This window comes from Colias eurytheme, chromosome 13 (genome assembly GCF_061535395.1).
Source record: "Colias eurytheme isolate Ceu_HAF_F1 chromosome 13, ilColEury1 Martin Lab GWU primary, whole genome shotgun sequence".
NCBI lineage: Eukaryota > Metazoa > Arthropoda > Insecta > Lepidoptera > Pieridae > Colias > Colias eurytheme.
This window is the reverse complement of record NC_142992.1, coordinates 3,012,487-3,038,533: the sequence shown is the minus strand read 5'-3', so window position 1 is coordinate 3,038,533 and position 26,047 is coordinate 3,012,487. Positions and strand designations below refer to the sequence as shown.

Here is a 26,047-nt window from a genome sequence, read left to right as displayed (position 1 = left end):
CTAAACTTTGCTAGTTTAGTTCTTGCTATATCGCTGTCCGTGGCTGCCTCGCGTGTTTACGGATGAATAAAGTAATGTCCTGTCTTCGCATCCACAGCTAACTGTCCTATACTGTCATAATCTTAACACAGATTTATTGGACATAGCTCCCCACGAGCTCTGTTCTTCATTTTTGCACTCGCACAACTGTGGACAACACGAGAGCAATGCCTGCATTGGTAGCAGTTACAATCAAGGGCTAGCAAGGTAGGCTAGCCATATTACGGATGTTGGAACAACCGACTATATTTAGGGCAATTTTCTTTGTCCAGTGTAACGTTTAGACTGTCGTAGCATTCCTACGGAACAAAGATGGGATCAGATCTGCATCCTTAATGAAGTTAATCGAAAGGAGATACTTTCAGACGACGATAGTATTCAAAATCCACCATATTCCTGAGCATAATAATTAAGCTTATAATCTCTCTTGCCATTATCCTGCAGCAGAATTCCTTGGCGATAATTTGTTCTCGTAATGCTGGGGCCACACTAACGTCTAACGTCTAATGCCCTTTATCGCGATAATTATTCCGATAATTTTTAAGGCGTTAAGTGGGTGGCTACACTTGAACGGTCAACGTGAATGCCGATTGTTGGCGATAAAAACAGCGTTAATTTTACTAAAATTCTAGCAAGATGGACGTAGTGTGACCGCTTCATTGCGTTAATTCTCGCGATAAAGCTATCGCCTCAACAAACGGCAATGTTAATGCCGTTGTTAAATAATACTGGCTACACCTAAAGTTAACGTCCATTATCGCGTTAATTAATGGCATTTCCCGTTAGTGTGGCCCCAGCATTAGAACGAGCGAGGTTGTTACGATAATATGAGAAATCCTGTCAGTTAGAGACCTGAACGACGCGATAGAGTAACGCTATTTCAGTAGTAGTAGCACCTAGAAGGGTGAAGGTATTCTGGAAAGCGGAACTGAAGGCCCGGTCAGCAGCACCAGTCACCTAATAGACAGTGTTCAGTGCTGCACCACTATAATCTGCAAAATGACTCTGACGGTATGAAAATGTGGAGTACATTTTCAAAATATCAAATGATATAGTTGGAATAAAAATCCTATTTGCCTCCGTCTACCCAAAAGACGTACGGAGTAGCTAGTAGTAGTTGGTTGAATTATAATAAGTATAGTTAAAATCCTTTATTACTGACTGGATAAATTTGGCTCTTTTCCTATCTGACGTTCATATAGCTGTTGACTGCCTAGTGTTATGCACAAACACTATTATAAATAAGTCACGTTATGTAGTCCCGAGACTTTCGGTATATAAGTTCTGATGTAAATCATAATTATATCTTAAAACTGAATTGATTAAAAGTAACGTACTTAGCTGTAGTAATTGCAGTTTTGGGACACAGATAAGCTCTTTATCATTTTAGTCTCTTGAGTTCAGTATATTTGTTTCCAGTACAGAGTTTATGACCTATCAGTTTTAAATAAATAATTCATGCATTGTACTGAAAGTACCAGCCATGTTTAGATTATGATTGCGACGTTGGCTCTAAACATTAAAAGATACCGCACGGTTTAGTTGGATGTTAAAAATCTGTATTATAATTTAAACCATTTACCTGTTTTGTTATTTTATTGCCTTATTCAAGGGGTGACCTTTTAAATTTACTTCTGACCCCAAAAGTAAGGACCAAGGTCTCTTCTTGTCCGCTTGTAGCAGGTTGGGTTAAAACTGTGTGAGTTGAGACATTTGGTAATTCTATGTTAAGATGATTCAATGATGCTTCTGCAGAGTTCTAATTGAATAAATAAAGGTTTGAGTTTGAGGTATTTTTGCCTCGTCGGGATCAGCTGTTGCTTCATTTTGTAAGTAACATCTAAATGCGTAATTGAAAGTCGTTACTGGCGCTTTCGCAGATTTACGCTAAAGATAGTGGAAATTGTAGTAACTTTAACTTTTCAAGCCCAAAAAGGTTAACTAAGGTACGCTTGAACCAATCTCATAAGTTCTAATACTTTTAATCATTATGATTAACTTTTTGGTTCTTATTTGATTAACTTTTCATCTGGGATTGTTAATATATTATATAATATAAATATTTGTGTGATTTATTAGTAGGTATACTATCTGCACACCTTACTCTTTCAAATAAAGAAATAAGTAATTACTTATGTATTCAAATTCACATTGGCGTCACATTGTACACCAGGTGGGTAACAAACAGGTCTCAATGAAGTAAGCTTCAAATTACGGTCAAGTGTTTAATAGCTGTGTTTTACCTGAAAATAAAACACATATTAAATACTTACCTATATTTGAAGCTTACACTTAACGTCCACCTGTTGTGGATTTCGACTCAATGAAAAAACATCCAGCGCCCGCACATTATCGTGCGCCCCGCCACCTGGTGGAGAGGTGTGCGAGAGAGATAGCATATATACAACGGAAAGAGAGGGCAAAATAGGCGGAAAAAGCTAGGTGCCTTCTCAATGAAGTAAGCTTCAAATATAGGTAAGTATTTAATATGTGTTTTATTTTCAGGTAAAACACAGCTATTACTGAACAATTAGAGTTATAATAAATGTATTTTGAGATAACTTCTCTATATTTCTTAAAAAATACTAGTTTTGTAATGTATGTTGGACTTGAAATAAATTTAACTTACAAAATGTTGTTTCATTCATTAGTTATTGTGTTGTTTAAACTTATACTTATTGAAAGAAAATGAGATGCGATATTTAATGATGAGTAGATATGATTATTCTATTACTTTCGTCAATATCGGTGTTTTCCAAATTAACTAAATAACATAACATGCTGATAAATAACATGAAAAATATTTTATGAATATTGCACACTGAAAATTTTAATTGGTGTCTTACTATTTTGAGATACCTGTACCTACAACTCATGTTTAATGTAGACATTAAACATATATATACATCTACAGCATAATATTATTAGCACAGAATACATCTTAATTAGAAGTACCTACTAACGAACGTCTAACGCTGTTTAGAAGAAATTATGGATTGCGGAATAAGCAACCAAACTTATAAACTCCGAAACTTAATGTTGGAATTAGCTGTTTTCCTGATGAAAATGTTCATAATAAAAAACCTCCCGAACTTCTTAGTAAGTAGTTTTTGATATGAATTAGTAAGAAAATCAAAATAAAATCCGATGTGGTGGCTGCTATTATAGTTAATCTTTTTTAGAAAAAGAGGGTTATTTAAGTCTATGTCTGTCTGTCTGTCTCGACGCATCGTAGCTCTCAAACAGACCGATTTCTATGCGTTTTTTTTCACAAATGGCTTACACTACACACATATACGCGTGTCAAATTGTAATTCCAAGATTGCTGACTGGGGCTTTTTAATTAATTTTTGTTTTTAAAGTTAATCAACAAACGCAAACAAAGGCGACAAAAACAAAAGCCTTAGAAATAAGAAGCTTTAAAGCTTTTTTGGTACCTTACATTATGACTTCGTGGCGTAGATAATATGTTGTCATGTCTTATAGCTCGATATTACTCAATACCAGCTCTACCAGCCCTTTGAAGTGGGACACAAATTGATTTAACTCATCAGAAATAGCGGTGAATTGGCCCGAGATGAACACTTTGCTTCCTATACCAGTTAAACAGATTTCACAGAGGAATGAACTATCTATAACGTTTAATTGATATTAGCCATATTAATAGCGCTTACGATAAATAATAAAAGTGTCTTAAATTTTGTTTCGAACTTTTATTATAATTATTTTATATACTTACATTCTTTAGTTACATACTAAGTGTAGGTATATATTTAGAGGATGTTTTTAATAGCAAAAAATGGTGATCACAAAGAAATTAAGTATAGGTGTCACAGAAAAAATCATTGAGTTACTATGTACTACGTACTAGAGAGGACATCGCTACTACACTATTTGTAACACGAGTTAGAGCCAATCGTCTCAAACCAATTTTTTATGTTACATTGATTGGTTTTAATAGATAAGTTTATTCAATTTTTTTTTAATAAGATAAACAATATTTTTTTAGAAATTATAAAGACTTTTTAACGGATGCGTACCGTGGACGGAGCATGGTCACGGGGAGACCCGCTCGCTGTATAAGTGTTCGAAACGTCGGGAAAATAATATAATAAATAAATCACGTTTAAAATCCGTTAAAAAGTCTTTAATTTCTAAATGTATAATACTCGCGTAAAATCAAACACTAGAAAATACAATATTTTTTTGTTACATTGATTGGTTTTAATTTATAAGTAATATGAGGCAGAATATCTACAAAGTGTATGTCGCACAGATTTTGTTCGTGGTGTCCTCTCTATACGTAGTAATAATACCTCAATGGAAAAAATGTAAATTTTCACGAGTATATTCACGACCTACATATTTTCACCAACTCGCGTCGTCGAAAGAAGTATGTAGGCAGGTAAGAACAATTGTTATTTGTTATATTAAGTATTTATATACCTACATAAAAAACCTCTCATACATAAAGCGAAGCATAGGTATAGCTAAAATCTCGATTAAGTTAGCTTATTTTATTATTATAGAATGTAATTGCAAGACTATTTGAAATAAATCTATCGAATTTCAATAGTCATTAATCAAGATGTATAGCTATTCAAAAACATAAATTAACGTAATTTTGCTATACTGAGGTATAATAGTCTTTAGAGTAAACAAAGTTATTATGGATATTACATATATACAATAGACTATAATTTACAATTTATTCATAAAAGAGAAACAATCAAGTTGAAAATTTTCTTAGCACAGCGTGGAGTCGGCGACGTCGCGACTGGATTGAAAATAACTATAAGTACTTACAAAATGAGCTTTCCCCTTGTAAAATATCCTTCCTATGTATGCTTCCCAGTACCTATTATATGGTTTAACGTTTATTTTCTCGTTACAGATTCTATAAATTGTATGATATACTTGATGCACCGAGGTTAATTTGAGTAATTTTGGACGATAAATCTTAATCTAGATAACTAGGTACATACATCATAAATTATTTTTCCAATTAATTAATGCTCTACTATATTCTATATATTCTTATGTATACCTAAACCATCATTTTGATAATTATTTATGGTGAAAGTCGAAAGATTTCCATACCTAATAAAAATATAGCGATCATTTTATAACATGTGAAGAAGTTACAAGGTTTTTTTTATTCCTTAAACGTGACAAAGAATTTACGTGTAACATACCTACACGTGATCGTTTTTACTCTGTGTTAATTAAAACTTTAAAGTGAAAATCCGTTTTCAGGTCGAATTCAATTTCACTGTGTCAAATATCGAACAGATTAACTCTATTCTATGTAAATGAACTGAATTGATTGAAGGATTATTACATTATATTAAGAGTTAACACAAGCGGGTATAATTTATTTGTCACAAATAAAAAAAATTGGAAAGTCCAAAAGAGCACAAGCACGCCTCGAAAGATTACCTAATCTATACCAATAATAAAATTGGAGTCTATCTATTAGTGTAATATTGAAATAACCGATTTTTATTACTAAGTATATAAATGTACACTGCCAAAATACCAAAATAGTTAATAACTTACTTAAGTAGTATTTTTTAAATTTTTGTCTGACTGTCTGTTTGTTCTGGTTATCTCTGGAACAGCTGGACAAAATAATATCGAGGTTAAAATGGTTTAATAAAGATACTACGCGTCCGTCCGAAAAATAATCTAAGCGCGAATGTTTCAGTGCATTTTCTATGTTACTCTTAACTGGTACCTATATTAACAAATATACCAGTTAAGAGACGTCAAAAATGGCTATAAAAGTTGTTCCAAAAAAGCATAGTTCTAGGCAAAAAATGCCACTAGAAACAAATAACAGGGTTAGCGCCAAGTATGTATGGAGTTTTGTTACCCATGTAAAATGAAAGATCTTTGTAGATTAAACTTTTAATCAATCTTTCACTATTACAATAATATGTTAGTTACATATATACTATACAATGTTTCACCTCATTGTGGTATTCAGTACATATATACAACTTAACAGGAACTGCGTATCTATCAACTACGTATTAACTGCGTAATAAGTGGTAATAATAAAATATAACCTCAATGATTCTTTGCCTCAATGGTAATAACTAGAGAAAATGTGGAGAGAATTACCTATATAACGGTCGAATCTATTTGAAATCCGGTCAAGTGCGTTCCGTTCGTTCCGTTTTGGAACGCCACAGACAATTAATTATTATAGATAATAAAAATGGCAACGCCCTTGGCAACGCCACATATGCAAGTGTTCTAAACCGTGTTTTCCAATTACAGCACTAGAGCGCGGCATAATGCTTAACGTTGAAAGTTCCAACTACAGCAACGCTTCGCACATGCAACGCGTGCAACGAAGAGCCGTCAGAATTATTGGCAAACAAGCACTTACCGATCGACTTGATTCTCTAGATTTGCGACGAGACGTTGCATGTTTATGCGTCTTCTACCGTCTGTATAATGGGGAGTGCTCTGAGGAGTTGTTTGAGCTGATACCTGCCGCGGAATTCCACAACCGTACCGCACGGCATAAGACCAAGTTTCACGCTCACCATTTGGACCTCTGGCGCTCTAGTACGGTGCGATTTACCCGCCACTTCATTCCGCGCACAACCAAATTGTGGAACAGCCTGCCTTCGGCGATATTCCCGAACGTCTATGACATCGAGGCATTTAAAAAGAGAATATACCTCCACCTTAAAAAGTCGGCAACACATCCTCGGACACGTCTGTAGATGCCTATGGGCTGTGGAATTGCTTACCATCAGGCGATCCACATGCTCGTTTGCCCTCTTTCATATAAAAAAAAAAAAAAAAAAAAAAAAACAATCGAGCACTCTTAAAAGTAATGCGCGTGAATTGATGCGTGCAATCTTAGAGTATAGATAGTATTGTCACAGTATTACCATTATTTCCTACAGTAGTGCGACGAATGTACTTGTGCAGAGAAACGGAGGGGAACTGGCGGGGGTCGGGCGACGCGGGCCGCGTAAAGCGAACACGCTTAGTTTGCTTTACCTAGCGCGAAAGGATGACGCAGTCGTATTTTTTGTGTAATAATTTTATTATACATAGGTACTTACATATTCTATTATGGCGCGCACAAACTGTTCGGTTTACGGATGTAAATCTACATTGAAATCCCAGAAGGAAACAATATTTCAGAAAGATTGTATTAATTGTATCTGTTGAATTAAAATCAAAGCTATGTATATAATATGTTGTCCTCATTATTTTCTAATCAGATTGTACATCCCAATGCGAATGCATTACTTAGTTAATTAATGTTATGATACCTATACAATTAAGAACATCCAAAAATAAAGTGTCACGTAAATAATAATCTGTAATTATATAGTTATGAACAAATAATTACATCAGATTTAATAATCGCAATTATTTTGAATGTACTGTATATGAATAAAGATTTCATCATAATATTAATAATCACAATTGTTTTATTTCCCATTTGTTGCAACCCTAGCGTATTTTCGTGTGGCAGCGTCATTACCTACGCTGGCGGCGGCATCGCGCGACATCAAAGGCGATTCCTTACTGTAGGAAATAATGGTAATACTGTGGTATTGTATCTGCTGTGGTCGTCTGGTATCGTACATGGCAATCACAGAGCAAGTAATATATTAATGGCAATTGGCAATCAAAAAATGATTGTGTCATTTGTCAATCATTGCATTTTGTCATGTAAAACCGCTACCTAGATATTTAAACTTTAGAAAAGTTTTTTTTTATATATATATTTTTCTTTCAAGTATTTCAGACGTCTGCTTTATTCATATATAATAATGCAAAATGGGTGACGAAATAATGTATGATACAGCAAATACACAAACTCAAACTCAAAATTCTCAAGTTGAATTGAGTCAAACAAACACTCCATCCGCGATTCCTATTATTTGGGGCAGGCTGTATTCAGGAAATTACTGGAAGAAAAATGGGGTGGCGAAACCTGACTATTATGGTAATTTTATTTTATATTAATAACTAGATAATTCTACAATGTGCGTTTCATAGAAATTCACTTTTAATTCTACCTTCAGTGAAATTTTTCTGAAAATTTTACTAATCTTTAATATTTTTTAGACCTTATACAACCAGATTTTACACTAGGAAGAGCATTATCATGCAATATTGTAGTAAAGAAAGAAACTGTGGAAGAAAGAATTCTCAAAAGTGTGAGCAAACAACATTTTGTTATTAGAAGAGATATGACGTAAGTACGCATGAAAACAACTTAAAAGTTTCTATAAATCTTTACTATCTAACACATTCTTTTAAATAAAATTCTAGTGAACCATTAAATCCAGCTATCCTGACTGACTTATCATACAATGGTACTTATGTAAATGGTGTACAAATTGGGAAGAACATGAGTAGAGTATTAGATGACAATGATGTTATAGCTATTACACATAAAAGTGTTGCAGGTATACACAATATAAATACATTTTATTTAGCTTCTTTATAATAAGACATCATGTCATTATGAATACTTATTTTTAAATTGAGTAAGTATCAGATACTATGTTTTATTTTGAAATTTGTTCATTTTTTTTCAGTATTTTTATTTAAAGACCTACTTAAGAACAAACAAGATAATATTCCTAGAAAAATCACACAGAAGTATTATATTTCAAGAGTATTGGGACAGGGAGCGTGTGGAGTTGTTAAATTAGTGTATAATAAAGTATGATTTTCTTTTCTTTCTTTTTTTGTCAAAAGCTTGAGTACCATTCCAAGTTTACATCTCCTATCTTATGGAATTCAAAAAAATTGACTAAATTACAGGCTGGAATTAATTACACACATTATATAATAATAAAAAACACTAAAGAATGGAAATTCTCTATTACGTTTCTATTATTTTTCAGGTGACATGTACAAAATATGCAATGAAAATAATAAAGAAATGCAGACTTACTAACGGACAAATGAATCATCTGAATGACCCAATGAAAATTATGAATGAAGTGAAAATATTAAAAGCTTTGAAACATGTAAGTTATTTTTATGTTTTTAAACATAGTTGATAGTGCAGATGTCTCATACAGTTTGTTTATAAATGTGATAATAATTATCTTCGTCAGTACTTGATCAGCATTTTGAATGTTTATATTCTAAGAAGTAAATTAATAACAGTCTGCTTCTGTATTCTATGTGTAAAATATATCTATGTATGAATATAAAAGACTTGCTGAATCCTGCAGTTTTTCCTGTAATATTCTGGTGCATAAGCTACAACATTCAAAGTCATAACTATTTGAAATAAAAAATAATGTAACTATGTTTTAACTGTAATTTCATATTTTAGCCATTTATAATTGCAACAGAGGAAGTGATAGATTCAAAAGACGCTGTGTACATTATTTTGGAACTGATGCAAGGTGGAGAGCTATTTGACAGAATAACGAAACAGGGACATTTGTCTGAGAGACTGACTAGGTTCTTCTTCAAACAAATTGTGCTAGCAGTTAAATATCTACACTCTCAGGGCATCACTCACAGAGACCTGAAGGTATTATCTAGTTTATTTTTCAGGTTCATTTGCATAGCTTCTATCGCGGGCCTTGAGCGCGGGGACCGAATCCAGAAATTTAGTAACGAAAAACCTCACGCTCCCCGCTCCGACGGACGCGGAGGTGTGGCTTGAAGGCATAGCAATAGCTTTACCGCTGCAGTCCCCGAGTGCCACACGTCTTTTTTTTGCATTGTTTTTTTAAATATTTTCTCAATACAGGAAATAAAAAGGATGAATTATAGGTTTTGTATTATTTGATATTGGATTTTTAATTGTAAAATATAAAATTGCTCATTTTACAGCCTGAGAATGTGCTACTCGAGAGTAAGAAAGACGAAACACTAGTGAAAATAACAGATTTTGGTTTGAGCAAGTTTGTAGGAGAGGATAGCTTCATGAAGACAATGTGCGGCACTCCCATATACCTCGCCCCAGAAGTATTAAGGGCCAATGGACAGAACTGTTACGGCCCTGAGGTTGATGTTTGGAGTTTGGGTGTTATATTTTTTGTATGGTAAGAGTATGTTTAATCACTACATAGTATAAAACAAAGTCGATTTCTCTGTCCTTGTGTATGCATGTATGCTGAAATCTTTAAAACTATGCAACGGATTTTGATGCAGTTTTTTTTAATAGATGGAGTGATTCAAGAGGGAGGTTTTAGTATATTATTTATTAGGTTTTAGACAAAGCGGGCGGAGCTACGGGTCGAAAACTAGTGTTATGTTGTTGTTACTTCATATATCCTAGTTACATGCATTTTTCTACATACATATTATTTTTATGATAATATGATTTTGTATTTGTAATATAAATTAGGACCCAACTTTTTTTTAATTCTATCAAAGTATTTTCTCTCAGTAACCGTTTATTTCTCGCCATCTATAATTAATTTTCATAGTGTTAATATATTTTTACATCGAACCTGTTCACTATCTCCACAATAGGCATAACGACAGTATCCATAAATGATCGTATTAGTGTTTTTTAGGGAAAATGTATAATAAATAAATTAAATATAGTTTAACTTAGAAATCTTAAAAACATTAAGATTAATGAGATTATCAATAAAATAAAACATTGAAATTCTGCAGTTGGCCATTTTGACTAAAACACGCGTGACGTCACGCTTAAGTAAACAACTCACGTCAGATGTGTTTTGTTGTTAGGAATATGTTGAGAATACGCATTTTTATTTATTTTCTATTGTTTCACGTATGCTTTATAGACTCAGAATAGAAATATAATTGCGAATTCACGAATACGTGGTTCGGAGTTCTCCGCGCCAACTTTATACAATCATTTCTTATTATTTTCTCGCTTGAAATAATTACTAACACATTTTTTAGCATTATTTTTATGTGGAATCACACTGCAATACTGCACACCACTTATAAACTTTGAAATTCGTTTCTATAACACATATTAAATAAATGTTTTTTTAATTTTCTTCGCAATGCTTACAAATAAATACGTATTTACTAAAGAGTGACGTCACACCTACTCCATGACACCTGCGAGCTGTTTTGGCACAGTTAATAAATATTTTATGAAAAATGGCTTTTATCTTCGTTAAATTTAAGTATATTACCGAAATATAGGTTTTTCTTGTATAGTAAACGTATACACACATAATGGAAGAGGATTTCAAAATCTTTCGTCATGCCTATTATATTATATCCTTCAGCCTAGTGGGGTACCTGCCGTTCTCAGCGGATTACCGCGAGATGTCGCTGGGCGAGCAGATAGCGACGGGCCGCTACCGGCTCTCGGGCGCGCACTGGCGCGGCGTGTCGGCGCCCGCGCGCCTGCTCATGCGCCGCATGCTCACCGTGCCCGTGCAGCGACGGATCACGCTCGACGAGATACTGCAGCACCCGTGGATGCAGGTCAGCCCCCCTAGACAAGTGGCTTTCTATTAGCGTAAAGTCTAATAGAATAGATTATGAATGTATGAGATTGACGTTTAATTACGACAACGACGTACGACGTACGTCAATCTCATACATTCTATTCTATTCTATTGAACTTTACGCTAATAGAAAGCCACTTGTCTAGCCCTACAGTGGTAAATTAGTAAGTGAGTGGAAGTATACCAACCGTCGTATATCGCTCGGAGAGGAGTTCGCGATATTCGCTAGGCTACGGTACTGATGTGGTGTATACGCACCGTGTTCGCGAGATGCTGGCGCACCCGTGGATGCAGGTGAGTGGTATAAATAAATGTTTATTTCCCTCTTTCTTTAGCGGAGCACCTGCAGATGTTGCTATAGCAGATATTCTCTTCTACTGTTTTTTTAAGAATTCTTAACCACTGTTTTTTTGTATTGATTAAATCATAAAACGAAATACAACAATAAATGTTATTGGTGTTTCAGGATGACGAAGTGAACCTCAGAATTGACATACTCCTCTCACAAACGCAGATGAAGCATGGATATCTCTCCGTATCATCTAAATCGGATGAAGAGAATAATAACTCGTCACAAAACAAAGAGAACGTTGTAAGACTCGTCGCAGCCAATAAGAGAGCTCTAAGTGACAGTTATAATTCGTGCGAACCAATCCCGAAGAAACTACGGTGCGATGAAGATACCAGTTCGACGAATAGCTTTTGTTCTGAAGAATAATTCGTTTTAAAGGTTTTATTTTTGATATAGCGATTGAGTTGTGCGTTTGCGTAAAGAAACTTTATGAGAGAATGCAAGAAAATTGTAATTTGAAGGTTTAACAAGAAGGGAAAAACCAGACGATATTTTACATAAGGTAAAATATATTGAGTTCTGATTCTAAATTCTGCCTTGGAATTGCATTGATTTTATGTTAGCACTGTTCAGTTCTTGTTGTATGATGATTTTTAAATTAATATAATTATGAGTCAAGCAAAATAGTAAGGACTTAATTCTCTTGATTTGTTTTAAACTTTTATAAATATCGCCTCAGACTCAATCGCTTTTGTGATATGAAAGTCTTAATTATTATTGACTTTTTAACATTTTAATGATTCTCATGTTAATTTTAATTTTTAATGTTTCCTATTTTTGTTAATTTGTGATTATTATTTGATTTTGATAATTTTAGAATTCTATGAGTATTATTTTGTTCCAATGTTGGTTTAATTTTTTAAATTGATAAGTTTGATAGCTACCTCTTAAATATAAGCTAATGATAATCCCACCGGGTAAAATTATATAATGTGTGTGTTATGGATATCGAAACAGGTTTTCGAATACATTAATGAATAAGTGTTGACGGGCAGCTTTTAGACTGATTATATGATATTTTGATATTTGTCTTATCAAGAGACACGTCAAAATTTATGATAAGATTTTACCGATGAAACAGGCTTATTTTAATTGTATCCAGTGCCATACCTGTTACATCATGTTGAGAGATAATCGATAAATTTGTGATTCTGGTGTACGAACGCCAAATTTGTATTTTCGTTAATAAAACAAAAACATTTCAAAAATAAATTAATTATTTATTTTCAATTCCCTTCAATACTTTACACGATATTTACAAAAACAAGTTAATAATTATTATTATTATTAGGAATTTTAAACAATTCAGTCTTGATTGAAATTCATTACAGTTTAACTTTGCAAACATTCACAATACCTTACTAAGTTATACAAAATAAGTAACACACCGAATACACACCTGTGCCACGAATATAAATGTTTTAATTCAAGCTAAACATTTTTAAATAATTTCACGATGGATAAAATGAAGTTAGAAAGTATGGTTGAAAGAAAGAATGGGTTCTTAAGATTAGAAATTAATAGTTGTAAGAAAGAATTTAAATTTTATGAAACTTAAATAGTCTTAATTCGAGATACACCAAATATAGATGGGAAAAAAAACAATAGAGTTTTGAAAATGTTTCAAAGAGAAAAACAAGAATAGATCTAGTAAAGTATAAGATGAATAAATACTGATTACCCAAATTCGTGACACTGATCATAATCTTAAAAATCACTACATTTTTCACAAATCACTTAAATGCATGAAATAAATAAATGAAAATCAACTACACTCAGTTTTTGTTGAAAAAAAATATTTTTATACAAATCACTTATAAGGGTGAATTCACATTGATGTACAATAGCTAACCTACTAATGAAATGACTCCCTTATTAAATAACAAAATAATTATTATTCTTGTACTAACAAATTACACTTCATGTAACTCAATTAGGATGCAATCTAGCCAAAAAAAAAATAATACTAATAAATTAATGAATCGAATTAGTTTAATATTTCCTAAATCAATGTGACCACCCTTATAAATAACACTTCAAACAGAACATTTCGAGTATATTAAGCCCTGTAAGGCCATCTGCAAACCGTTAAACTGCATGAACACAACAACATTACAATACCAAATTTTGCATTGATCTGTTACTCTACATGCATATAATAATCAGGATAAAACAAAAAATAAATAAACCTTTATATTCTTGTGTAACAAGTGCTTGAGGTAATAATGCATTGGCAAATAAATATGTATATGTACTTAACTGAGGTGTGAGGCGTCCTCAGGACTTCGGAAAAACTAAGCGTAGGCACAATATATGTTCTTATGTGATGCCCAATTTGGATAACTTACACGCAATTTGTTCACTAAACTATATCACTTTACATAACCCAAACTATCCGCTGTGCATACTTAATCAGTCTTCTCTCGTTCCAATGTTAAACTGTATGACACGTATGATGCATACATGTTAACAGTTCTATATTATATTGAAACGCAGCTTAGTGAAAGTTTAGGCTCTCACAGATCTATTTGCTCTAAATCGACTGTAAATATCCTATTCTCCGCCTATAGCTTCGTCTTGCGCGTTGCTGTGGGATGGTTCGGCGTGCTGGGCTTCGGCTTCTGTGGAATAAACAAAATACGACTTTAATATATATGGCATAAGGGATAAAATAACATCAAGCGATTGTGTGTAAGCGAGTAGGCCGTACAACTCACCTACACTATTTTTGAAGTAACTGAAAATAAATTAAGATGCATTTGAAAGCGCACAAAAACTTACTACTTAGGTGTAAAACTAGTGTTAGTCATTAGTGAAACAAAGCATAGAAATTGAAAGAAATATTGGAAAACTCAAAACTCGGCGATTTTAAATAGAAACAACTCTACTACTTTTTAAATGGCTGTGCTAATGACAAAATTATAAATAGCTAAAAATAGTAACAGTCTACATAAGAAAACACAACAAACAAACTACAATAAATAAAAGAGAAACAATATCAACGGTCACTAATCATAATTTAACCAATCTTAAGTACCTAAACGCAACACACAAAAAAAACATTAGTATAGTATTGAAAATGGTCGAGTCAGCTAACACTGGTCAGCTTTTGCTGAGCTTGCTGTCCTTTTACCTATTTATTTAAATCCTGCCAACCAAAAAGTCCTACAATATAACAACTACTAACCAGCGATAGCCCTGTCCACTTTGAGCTTATCCCGCACGATGTACATAGCGGTGAACAGGAAGAACACGCCGCCGATCACTTCGACGAAGCAAGTCACGAATAACGCGTATTGCAGTGAACGGAACTGCACGCTAGCGCTGGGGGCCTCGCCCGCTACTGAGAGCGCACGTTTCAGGGATTCTGATATCTGGGGAAAATAGTAATTATTAAGTTTTGCATATGGCAATGTGTTGAAATGTTTGTGCATTGTCAAGTTTATTTAGAACTAGCTTCCGCCCACGACTTTGTACGTGCATCCCCGTTTTTCCCCGTTCCCGCAAGAATTTCGGGAAATCCTTTCTTAGCGGATGCCTACGTCCTAACATCTACCTGCATGCCAAATTTCAGCCCGATAAGTCCAGTGGTTTGGGCTGTGCGTTAATAGATCACTATATCAGTCACCTTTGAGTGTTATATATATAGATATCATGATTATATGCTGAACTAACAGCTTGCCCCAGCTTCGCTCGCTCTGGTTAATCTGTTAAAAAATCTGCATAGGCTACACCTGCGTACGTCTTGAATAGTGTAGCTTTCTTTTATTTTTTTTAGAGAATTTTTGATCGGATCAATAATCCAATCGGCTATTCCGAGAATAGCCCTCCATGTGCATATTATAATTTTGGATTTCCTATATTTACATGTTTAATTATATAGTGTATTTTTAATTTGGTACAAAGACAGCAAATGGATGAGCTGTACTTATTACATTATAAAAAAAAAAAACAACAAATCCATTACTAAACTAAACATTATTATATTTATAGTTTACTTCCTAACAAGTATCCATATAAGTAAATAAATGAAGACACTCACCACACCAACCAAGTAAGGACTGCCAGCATCACCAAACATGTGTGATATAAGAATCTGGAACGCTTCCGCAGTAGAACGACGGGGCGGAATCACAACATACTAAGTATAGCAAAAAAGAACTTATTATAATTAAAAGTTAGGTTTATCAACTATTTTTATATGAACATCTGTTGTGTAAAGTATCCAATGACTGACACTACGTAATTGATATATCTGAATACTAAGAAGTTATTATAACGTGTTATAATAACAAATGTACATGAGTTGCAAATTCAGCAAATGATACTTCATTAACAACTATTTCGCACTCATAGTCAAATAGTGGATACTTTATACAAATAATACTAAGAATAAAATATATTAATACTAAATGCTTTGCTCCGACTTCGTAGATATCCTATTTTTAATACCTTTTGTACAGGATATGCGGCATACATATTAACATAGTCATTGAAAAGTTTATTGACTTGCACAGACAACGGGATTCGAACCCGATTGCGTAGTTTAATTCAAGGTCAAATTCTGTCGGAACAATAATATTTTCATTATTCAACTAAAATAATTGCATTTTAAATCGGTACAGAAGTTTTTGTGTTTATTTTTAACAGACAAATATAAGATTATATAGCCATTCTCTTTTATAAAATGTGTAATAATATGTATTGTCTAAATAAAGAAAACCAGTTCACCGCGAACTAGCGCCATCTATATAATATACTGCTAATTAGCATAACATCCTGACTCACAAAATCGTGCGCGTTTCTCAACTTTATCAATAGATGTCGCTATTTCGCAAAAACAACTTGAAACCAGCCTGAAGGGCGTATATAAATATAAATAAATAAAATAAAACTGAGATGCGACGTTTGTTTTTCAAACAACGATCACAATGTACTCATGTATGACTGGTTTCAAGTGAACATGCTTTGTGAGATGATAATGTATGCAAATCGTTTACATGCTAAAGAAAACTGATTTTGTAACCTTATTTGCATGACAATTAGGGCATTACTTTAAATGTGTTTCAAGGAATATGGTTTAAAGCTACGTAATAATATAGAATATGATACCCCATGCAACAAATGAACTATATTAGCTATACGCTATTTAATACGAAAATTACTTAAACTAAACTAATAGTAATCTACGCGTTTGTAGACGCTTTTGACGATTATTTATACTTTAAAAGAGAACGAAATACAGCACATGATGTCACCACAACCCATTAGATAGAATTACATCAAGATATAATCCTCAGTAAGGTAAGAAAAACGTGTGAAAATAGTAGAACAAAGGCATTACAAAAATTAATGAAGTCATTTGTTCATTGAATATAATGAGAAAGAGATTAATTAATATTCGAAGCCTAATCCGGCAGAGCACTCTTAAATTTGTCTGTAATTTTTCGTAAATCGATTTGTACAATCAAAATATTTGATTTGATTTTAACAATAAAAAATTATTTCACATAAATTTGAAGATTATGTGCAAATCATACTTCATTCTACAAGTCATATGACTGGTATTCAATTTATATTTTCAGAGTTATTCATGAAGATTGAATTTCAATGTGAAAATTGTATTCTCCTTAGAGAGCTATTGTAAATTTAATGATACATATTTGAAGTATCGACAAAAGCGTCTACTTTTCAAACACCTTTATTACCAAACAAACTCAAACTACACACCACCCACTCAACAACACCATCATCGTACTGTACACAAACAATCTACACCCACACCCGAAGCTTCTAGACTAGAGTATTCTAGAAAGTTCCAGAATGTTCTAGAATGTTCTAGAAGCTTGGCACCGCGGCGCGCTTACCAGCGACATGTCCGCCACGATCGCCCAGTTGAGGTTGAGCGCGGTCTCAGCGACGAACATGAGCGCGAACGGCGCGTAGTAGTACCCGTCGCAGAGCAGGATGGCCAGCGCCATGGCCGGCGCGGAGAGCAGCAGCCCCGCGCCGCAGATGACGGGGTGCGCGCGCGGGAAGCGCTTCGACAGCGCGGCGCCGAGCCACGCGCCCAGCGGCACGCCCGCCGCGCCCGCCAACATCGTCACCGCGCCGAACGTGAGCGACACCCTTCGCACGCCCCACCGTCAGACTCCGGCCGCGTGACACGTACCGTACCCATCCACACACACACTAGCTTTCTATATTCTGCGTTGTGGTGTGGATAAGTATTGACGCTACACGCACCGCGTACCCATCCACACACGCACATGTGCACACATGCACGCGCGAACACGTTGCGTATTACTACCATTGAGATATACATATGGAGACGACACCGCCTACATCACTTATGTTCCACTTATGTAACTGCACGCTCATTTTTTTTTGTTTTAAAGTGAAACGCATCAAATATGCCTTCGTGTGTGTTACGATATTGCACAAATAATACAAATAATACGGAAAAGTGCAAAGGAATAACTTTCATCGGTAAGTACCTAACTAGATAATAATTTTTAAAACTTAGTTAGAGCAAAAAAATGGCGCACAGATTTTGTTCGTGGTGTCTCCTCCATACGTAGTAATATTATCTCAATGATTACTACTAGCTTTTTAAATTTAGCAGTGAGTGGTGTGTGGATAAGTATTGGTACAACACGCACCACGTACCCATCCACACGCTCTCGTTGCATATTACATTGTTATAGTAGGTATTAAAATATGTAGTTGGTTTTTAATACTTAGCAATAGGTGTGTGGATGAGTATTGACTGTTGTTGCTGACGCAACCGGCTTGTGAAAACAGTGGGGTATTTGTAATATCCCATCGTTTTCTGTATCTTATCGCTATGAGCTAGCACACAATCGAGATGGCATAGGTTAATTTCCATTGTATAATGTCTATTTATAGGAACTAACTGTATAGAAACCACTGTGCCAAATCGAATCTGCGTAGAATATCTAAAACTAGCCTATTCGTTAATCTGTCACCTGTTTGCGATCATCGTGCGTTTCCTTCAAACAACACATTCTTATCACAAATAGGCACCAGACGCTACATTAGCATAACGGCCATAATCTATCGCAATCAAGCAATGATATCCTCATGCTATTAATGGGATGAGTGAAGCCTATACATGAGTACATCGCGACCGGTCGCACAGCCGCTCACCAGGACGATATCCGCGACGATGGACCAGGTCAAATTCAGGGTGAGCATCCCGAGGAATATGGATATATAGGTGAAGGGGGGCAGAGAGTGGACGGCGACGAGGGCGAAGTACACGAGCGGGGCGGAGGCGAGCAGGGCGAAGGCGCAGATGAGCGGGTCGGCGTCGGGCGCGCGGGCCCGCAGGCGCTGCGCCAGCGCCGAGCCCAGCGGCACGCCCAGCGCGCCCGCCGACATGCCCACCAGCCCGAACTTGTACGACACGCTGCGCCGCCACAGATATGTCATTGTGTACTCGCTTATGTGTATCTCATACTCTTACGATATATTCTTAAGTTTGTTTGAAATCATTGCTTTTGCTTAGATCTATACTAATATTATAAAGAGGAAAGGTTTGTATGTATGTATGGTTTTCACGCATAAACTATTGGACCGATTTTGATGAAATTTGGCACAGATAATCTTTAGACCCTGAGAAAGAACATAAGCTACCTTTTATTGCGAAATATGTACCACGGGCGAAGCCGGGGCGGACCGCTAGTCGTATATATTACTAGAGGTCCGCCCCGGCTTCGCCCGTGGTACATATTTCGCAATAAAAGGTAGCCTATGTCCTTTCTCGGGTATCAAAATGTATCCATACCAAATTTCATGCAAATTGGTTCAGTAGTTAAGGCGAGATTGAGTAACAGACAGACAGACAGAGTTACTTTCGCATTTATAATATTAGTATGGATTGTATGAATTACATCATGTTTGTAAAAAGGAACAGTATACTACACAAAATATATTTTACTTTGGTAAAAATTAACTCATGCTCATGGATACTTAAGTAATTAATTAATATTACAATTTGGACAGCATTGTGTTAAAAGCACAGACTATATTTATTATAGAGAAATAAACATTCATATTATAACCAATAGCAATTTCAAAACTTGAAATATACTAAGAAACTAACTACTAACTTGTAAGGAATAGGTTTATTTAAATTGATATAGAGATCACACAAAAGACGAATACAAAAAAAATAAAAACAATATGCTTGTTGCAAATAAGGGATAGGTCACATCTTTGCAAAATTAATAAATTAATTCAGTCAATTACTTGTTTAAAACTAACTGGTTTAATATAACACCTATAATAACTACTGTGTACTCATGATTTCATCAAAGCTCGATTTTTTTCACACTGTTGTCTATGTGTGTGAATATTCTTGTTAGTCAAAATTTTAAGCACATTTATATTGTTTGGACTTGACACAACACATAGTTTTATATAAATTTGGATCTTATTTTAAGTAGTTATACTTAATATCGTTATCGATTTTATAAAAAAAAAAAATTTTTTTTTGAAAGACAATATCAATGCGCGTAACTTACTTTTAAAAGATCCAAGTTTATTATGTATTTTAATAACTTTAATTCATAAGTGTAGTATGCAACAAAAGCGCTTTCCTTTTTATCGACCATTAAAAAACATTCAGAATGTGAATTTGAAAGAAACATACACACTAAAAATTACAAATAATTTTCATATTTTAAAGCTCTTGTATTGATTTACTGAAGTAATAACAAGCTTATTCTAAAATCTCAAAAATAACTCAAATCAACAAGCAAGAACTCCTTTCATTCACACCATAAATGAAATCAAATTAAGAAACAAACGCTTCATCAAATTCAAATTAAGAACATTCGAACGTCACTTCTTTTTAATTATTATTTCTATTTTTTTTAGTTTCTTGCCTAACCAGCCAGTACGTACCTCTCTAGTGTGATGTCGACGCCGGGCTGCTGCGTGAGGCCCAGGTATATGAACTGCGGGCCCCACCACGCGAGCGCGCCGGTCACAAAGGCCACGCACGTGAACGCTAGCGTTGACAGCATGAACGATGGACTGGAAAATTGGTTGTTTTCATTAGTGAAAATTCGATATTATTATCGTTTTTGTATTATCACTGGAAAATTGGTAAATTAATAAGTGAAAATGTGTATATTAGTATCGTTTTTGAATACTAGTGTATCAATTTTGTTTACTCAACTTTTATGATATTATGCGTTAACTATGAACGACCCATGAGCTTATATTTCTGATTGTGTTGTTTTTAGAATCTTGAAATCATCCACATTTAGTTTTTTATGATACTTATTATTAATTTTTTAGTGACATTAATTAGCCTAATGAGCTTGAAGAAGATTAAAAAATTACTCAGGTCAAAGACATTGCAAATGCAAAAACACCGTTCATAAATATTTATTTATATGCTTAATAAAAAAATTAGGTATAAATGAAATAAATCATTGTAGATTAATTTTTAAGTTATTCATACAATAAGAGATAAATAAAAATTTCCCGCAACGCGGAAACGTTCATTTGATAAAGACAAAAAGGGTAAAAAACCCAGAAGGACAAAATTTTATTATTACACGTCTATAAATTGCAAAGGTCATTATAAAATTACTGTTTCACTATTTAATTAATAATATTAATTTAATTCATTAAATGAGTTTAACGGTATATCCAATAAAATTGCTAAATAATGGCTAATTAGTAATTACTAAACTATTCAGGAACCGAGGGGCACAATGTAACATTCATTAATAAAAATAGATACATACATATTTGCACGCTTCATTATCTGATAATTGAGAAATATTTTAGAATACACAGTGCATTAAATTCATTTATTGCGTGTCAATTATTGTCCACATCCTTATATTATCCTTTATGTTATAACTCAATAATATGCAAATTTTCTTGTATGAAAATATATTTTTATCCTTTACCTACACTAAAAGACTATAATCTTATATATAAAAATGAATCGCAAAATGTGTTGGTAAGCGCATAACTCGAGAACGGCTGAACCGATTTCGATAATTCTTTTTTTATTATATTCCTTGAAGTACGAGGATGGTTTTTATGTAGGGAAAACGTAAATATGTACCACGGGCGAAGCCGGGGCGGACCGCTAGTTCTCAATAAAGATGATACTCACTTCTTAACCAACGACTTGACATCATCGCTATACGTAGTGGGCTTCATCCTACTATCCTCCGCCTGTCCCCTCTCCGGGTTCTGCATCACAAAGGCAATGAGGAACACGGCTATTGCCCCAAGGAACGGGGTCACGCGGAGGCCCCAACGCCAGTCGCCCGCCGCCGCCCCCGCCACGGACCCCACGATGTAACCGAAACCACTGGAAAATAATAGTTTATGTCATGGACTGAGTTATAATTTATAATAAATAGGAATATTTTTCATTTTATGAGTATCAATACACGAGTTATTTCCAATGTAATCTCAAACTTTTGAATCGTCATTATTAATTCATAGTAAATATACATAATTGGACAGTGCAGGTTACTTATGTTTTTTTTTATTCAGAATAGGTACTCGTGACATGTGTCATTTCGTGTCGCAATACCTACGTGTTTGTTTCTATGGTTTCTACAAATCTATGTGACTAAATAATATGGCCAAACTGCATACTTTATACATGTAATTTTGAAATTTTTATTTATAAGTGGGTGAAACTATTGCATGTATTTACATGTAAAAAATGCATTTAAAAGGCTTCAGTAAATAAAGTCTAAATATAATTAGAACCTAAGTTTCAAAACGTGGTAAAGATTATGCAAAGATAAGGTCACGGATGTTAAGGTGATGAATTAATTTTTCTAACATTTACGGCCCTTTTCAAACCTTCGTAATTTTTATATTATTAAAGTTGTCGTGATGAAAATTCTTGACAAGAAAGTTCAATAGTAACACAATACGTCTACCGTTTTAGAAACATGATTCCATGATATTTTCTCGATAGAAAAAAAATACAAAGTTATCATTGTTATTTTTTTTAATCTCTGGCATCTTCAAAATAACAAACGTAAAGTTACGACTTTTTGGATATTAACTATAAAATATACAACCTATACGTCTACCGTGTTAGAATTTTGAAATATGCGATGGTTTTGAAATAAACAAGAAATACTTGAAATTAGCGCGCGACCAGCCAATATATCGAGAGCCGCCCTGTACCTTCCTACCCCGATCGCTGCACGAGTCATTCCCGCTACGGCCGTCACACGGGGGACTTGTGTCGCTCGCGCAATCGTAAAAAAGGGTGACAACACGATAAGACAAAATGAGACAAATGGGGACAATAAAGAAAATAAGAAGAAGAAACATAAAGGTTGGAGGAAAAAGAATGCTTACAATTGGAACAAATTAATGAAGTAAGTTGGTTTTATTTTAAATTTGATGATAATTGTATTATAGACGATGTTTGATATGTACCCCTGTTTTAAGTACATAACGAATGTGTAAGATTTTTTCATTTATAGCATAAATAATCTGTTCAGAAATCCGGAATCCAGAAGGAAAATAAACCCACTGATTGTTCACAATGTGAATCCACTCCTTCGTAAGTACCTTTATTCAGTCAAAAATGTATGTTATCAAAGCTCTACTGGTTTTATCGCATGATTCCATTTTTAGCAAAAAGCAACAAAGTGCAAAGAAATAAAAAATCATGGTGAACTTAGTGGAAGTATGGCGGACATAATATGGAACAGGAGCTCATTGGAGTAGTATTATATTTTAAAAAAATACGAAATAATTTCAAGAATTACATTTCTTAGAAGGTGGTAGATAAGTATGTTGTATAAAGAATTTGATGTTGATATTTATTTCATTTATACTTACTACACCTGTGCGGGAAATTGCTTAGTAATAAAACAGGTTTATATTCATATTTACATAGTAATGTGAGTTTTCATTTCGAAAAATTTTGTGTAAGTATATTAAATTGAGTTCCTGGGTGATCTGGAAACACAATTAGGCCCGGAAGATGGCGCTGCAGTCACTCCTCCTAATGACATGAACCGATTTGGATGAATATTTGTGTGCACATTTCATTTTTGTGGGATGATTGGTTGATTCGCTTTCACATTAGCTAATATTATGTATTTTTGTTGTTAGAAAGTAAACTTAATTTAATGTTTATAATACATTATTATTGGTATAAATAAGCCAGTGTTTGTCTCACATTGCTGTACCTGCCTACCTACCCTAACAGGGCCTAACTTTGTTCTGGCTATTTTATTTTGATTATTTGTAATGAATAATTACAATTATAATAGAGTGCAAAAAATAAATACATGCGTCAATATATTTTGTGTTTTTTTTTAAACAATTTTTTTATTTAAAAAAATATCATTCCGACCGCGGCTTTGCCCGCGTGGAATTAGATTATATCGTGAATCCTGTCTTATCCCACAGAAGTGTTCAGTTCGGATAAAAATTATCCTATGTGTAAATCCAGGCAATTAGCTATATTTTATCAAAATTGGTAATGTAGTCTTGACGTGATTAAGTAACAACTAACAAAAAAATATACAAATTAACATCCAAAGTTTCGCATCAGTTTTACTGTATTAGTGATATCTTCCACTCTTGACTTTGACTGAGAAGAATTAGGGTTTATAACTTCTTTCAGAAATATTACCTTTCATTTCTGGGCATGATGTAATATCTACGTCAGCATCAAATTCTATCTAAATCCATTCAGTAGTCCGCGTTATTGAGTACCATTTCATTTTTTCAGAGTAACAATATTTTTTGTTATTTTAAAGATTATTTATAACCTGTATTATTTTGTAATAAAGTAAACATTACGAAATAATAATAATTATTAATAATGTCTAAGTAGTTGTTAAAAAGAAGATTATTTGTTTATAAGCAAGAAAATAAAACCAATAAATCAACAATTAAATATATGTATAAGAATATTATAACTGTATGACGACTCCATACATGCTTGTCCCGAGTCGGCCAGCGGCAGCGCGGCGAGTTTGCAAGAATGACTTCGCGCGTTCGCGATAGCGAGCTATTAGACTCCGCCCGCCAAGCAGTAGATTTTTTTTTGTGTATCGTCTTAAAGCATACTACCTACATAATATTATAACGAATGCTTTTTCCTTCTTAGAAAAATAGATAAAAACTGTAGGTACTTATTCAGAATAATCTGATTCCGCGAAAATGTTCTCTACTTAGAATAGGCTCGAAAGTCTCCATACTTTTATATATTTATGTGTGTGAATTATGAATAAACTTCCCATTGTGAAACTGGTTTATAAAGTCATACAAGTTTTGGTTTTATATTCTGTTTATAAAAAAGTACTCTAGTAATACCTGTTGTAGTTAAAATTAATTTTAAAAAGAAATTCAGTGCTACTTATTTGGATACATTTCAACATGTAATGTTTCCAATAAAACAGTAACAATACGAAATTAAACAAAGAATAATATTCAAAACAAACAGTTCTGAATCAAATCATTATCATTTAAATTTTAAATACTTCGATTAAAGCAATCAAATCCGATAACCCTAATTAGGAATATCAGCAAATCATTCATTCATTACACATTAAAATTATCTCGCTGTCTACTACCTCTCATATTATACATTCTTAGCCTATCGATAGTTTATCTTATAAGAAATATTAATTAAACTTGGCAGACATCTTTAAAAACAAACATTAAACATTATGCAATACTGATAATAAATTTAAGCAAACATTTAAGCGAAATGACCTTTGGTAGCAAATGAATCAAGTTTATTGACCAGTCTGAGCTAGATTTAAAATTTTCTTTCAATGCGTTTTTTTATTAAATCGTTTTCTAATGTATATAGGACATGCATATTTAAATAATTAAAATACAATTCTAAAATCGAGCTGCTATTACCTATTTCCATTTACACACTCATTTTTACAAGGGAGACTCAATGTTATATTCTTGAATCGAATCTTATACTACAAGTTAGTCTAATTTGCGATTTTGTAACAAACGTGTTTATAAAATTGATACATTCAATAAACCTGTGCAATCCCTTAAAATAACTTTTAAAGCACCACCAAAACATTTCTCGTATACAAATCACATGCTATTATTAACCGACACGCTACAAAGAAACGACGTCAAGATTATTAAAACATTCTTCTCCGAACAGTAAGGACCCAACCCTCCTCAAACT

The 26,047-nt window shown here is 33.8% G+C and overlaps 2 protein-coding genes across 4 annotated transcripts in view; one reads left to right on the top strand and one right to left on the bottom strand.

Moving 5' to 3' along the window:
- The first annotated feature begins 7,754 nt into the window (after positions 1 to 7,754).
- On the top strand, positions 7,755 to 13,046 carry LOC149903274 (ovarian-specific serine/threonine-protein kinase Lok-like). The gene is made up of 9 exons (XM_090109136.1): positions 7,755 to 8,023; positions 8,146 to 8,275; positions 8,353 to 8,489; positions 8,622 to 8,749; positions 8,934 to 9,059; positions 9,374 to 9,577; positions 9,883 to 10,094; positions 11,268 to 11,469; positions 11,959 to 13,046. The coding sequence occupies exons 1-9, from the start codon at positions 7,855 to 7,857 to the stop codon at positions 12,208 to 12,210; spliced, it is 1,560 nt and encodes a 519-aa protein (XP_089965262.1). The 5' UTR covers positions 7,755 to 7,854; the 3' UTR covers positions 12,211 to 13,046.
- spin (lysolipid transporter protein spinster) overlaps positions 13,044 to 26,047 on the bottom strand; it is a 37,358-nt gene continuing 24,354 nt past the window's right edge. Inside the window, exons 4-10 of one of the 3 annotated variants that reach the window (XM_090109139.1) lie at positions 22,010 to 22,210; positions 20,776 to 20,907; positions 17,712 to 17,973; positions 15,887 to 15,985; positions 15,032 to 15,218; positions 14,562 to 14,581; positions 13,044 to 14,465 (exon numbers count right to left, since the gene is read on the bottom strand). In XM_090109139.1, the coding sequence (XP_089965265.1) occupies positions 14,562 to 14,581; positions 15,032 to 15,218; positions 15,887 to 15,985; positions 17,712 to 17,973; positions 20,776 to 20,907; positions 22,010 to 22,210 (901 nt within the window). In that variant the 3' untranslated portion in view covers positions 13,044 to 14,465. Of the gene's footprint in view, positions 14,466 to 14,561; positions 14,582 to 15,031; positions 15,219 to 15,886; positions 15,986 to 17,711; positions 17,974 to 19,014; positions 19,277 to 20,775; positions 20,908 to 22,009; positions 22,211 to 26,047 lie in introns of all 3 variants that reach the window. The other 2 variants (XM_090109138.1, XM_090109137.1) reach the window with 2 other exon arrangements.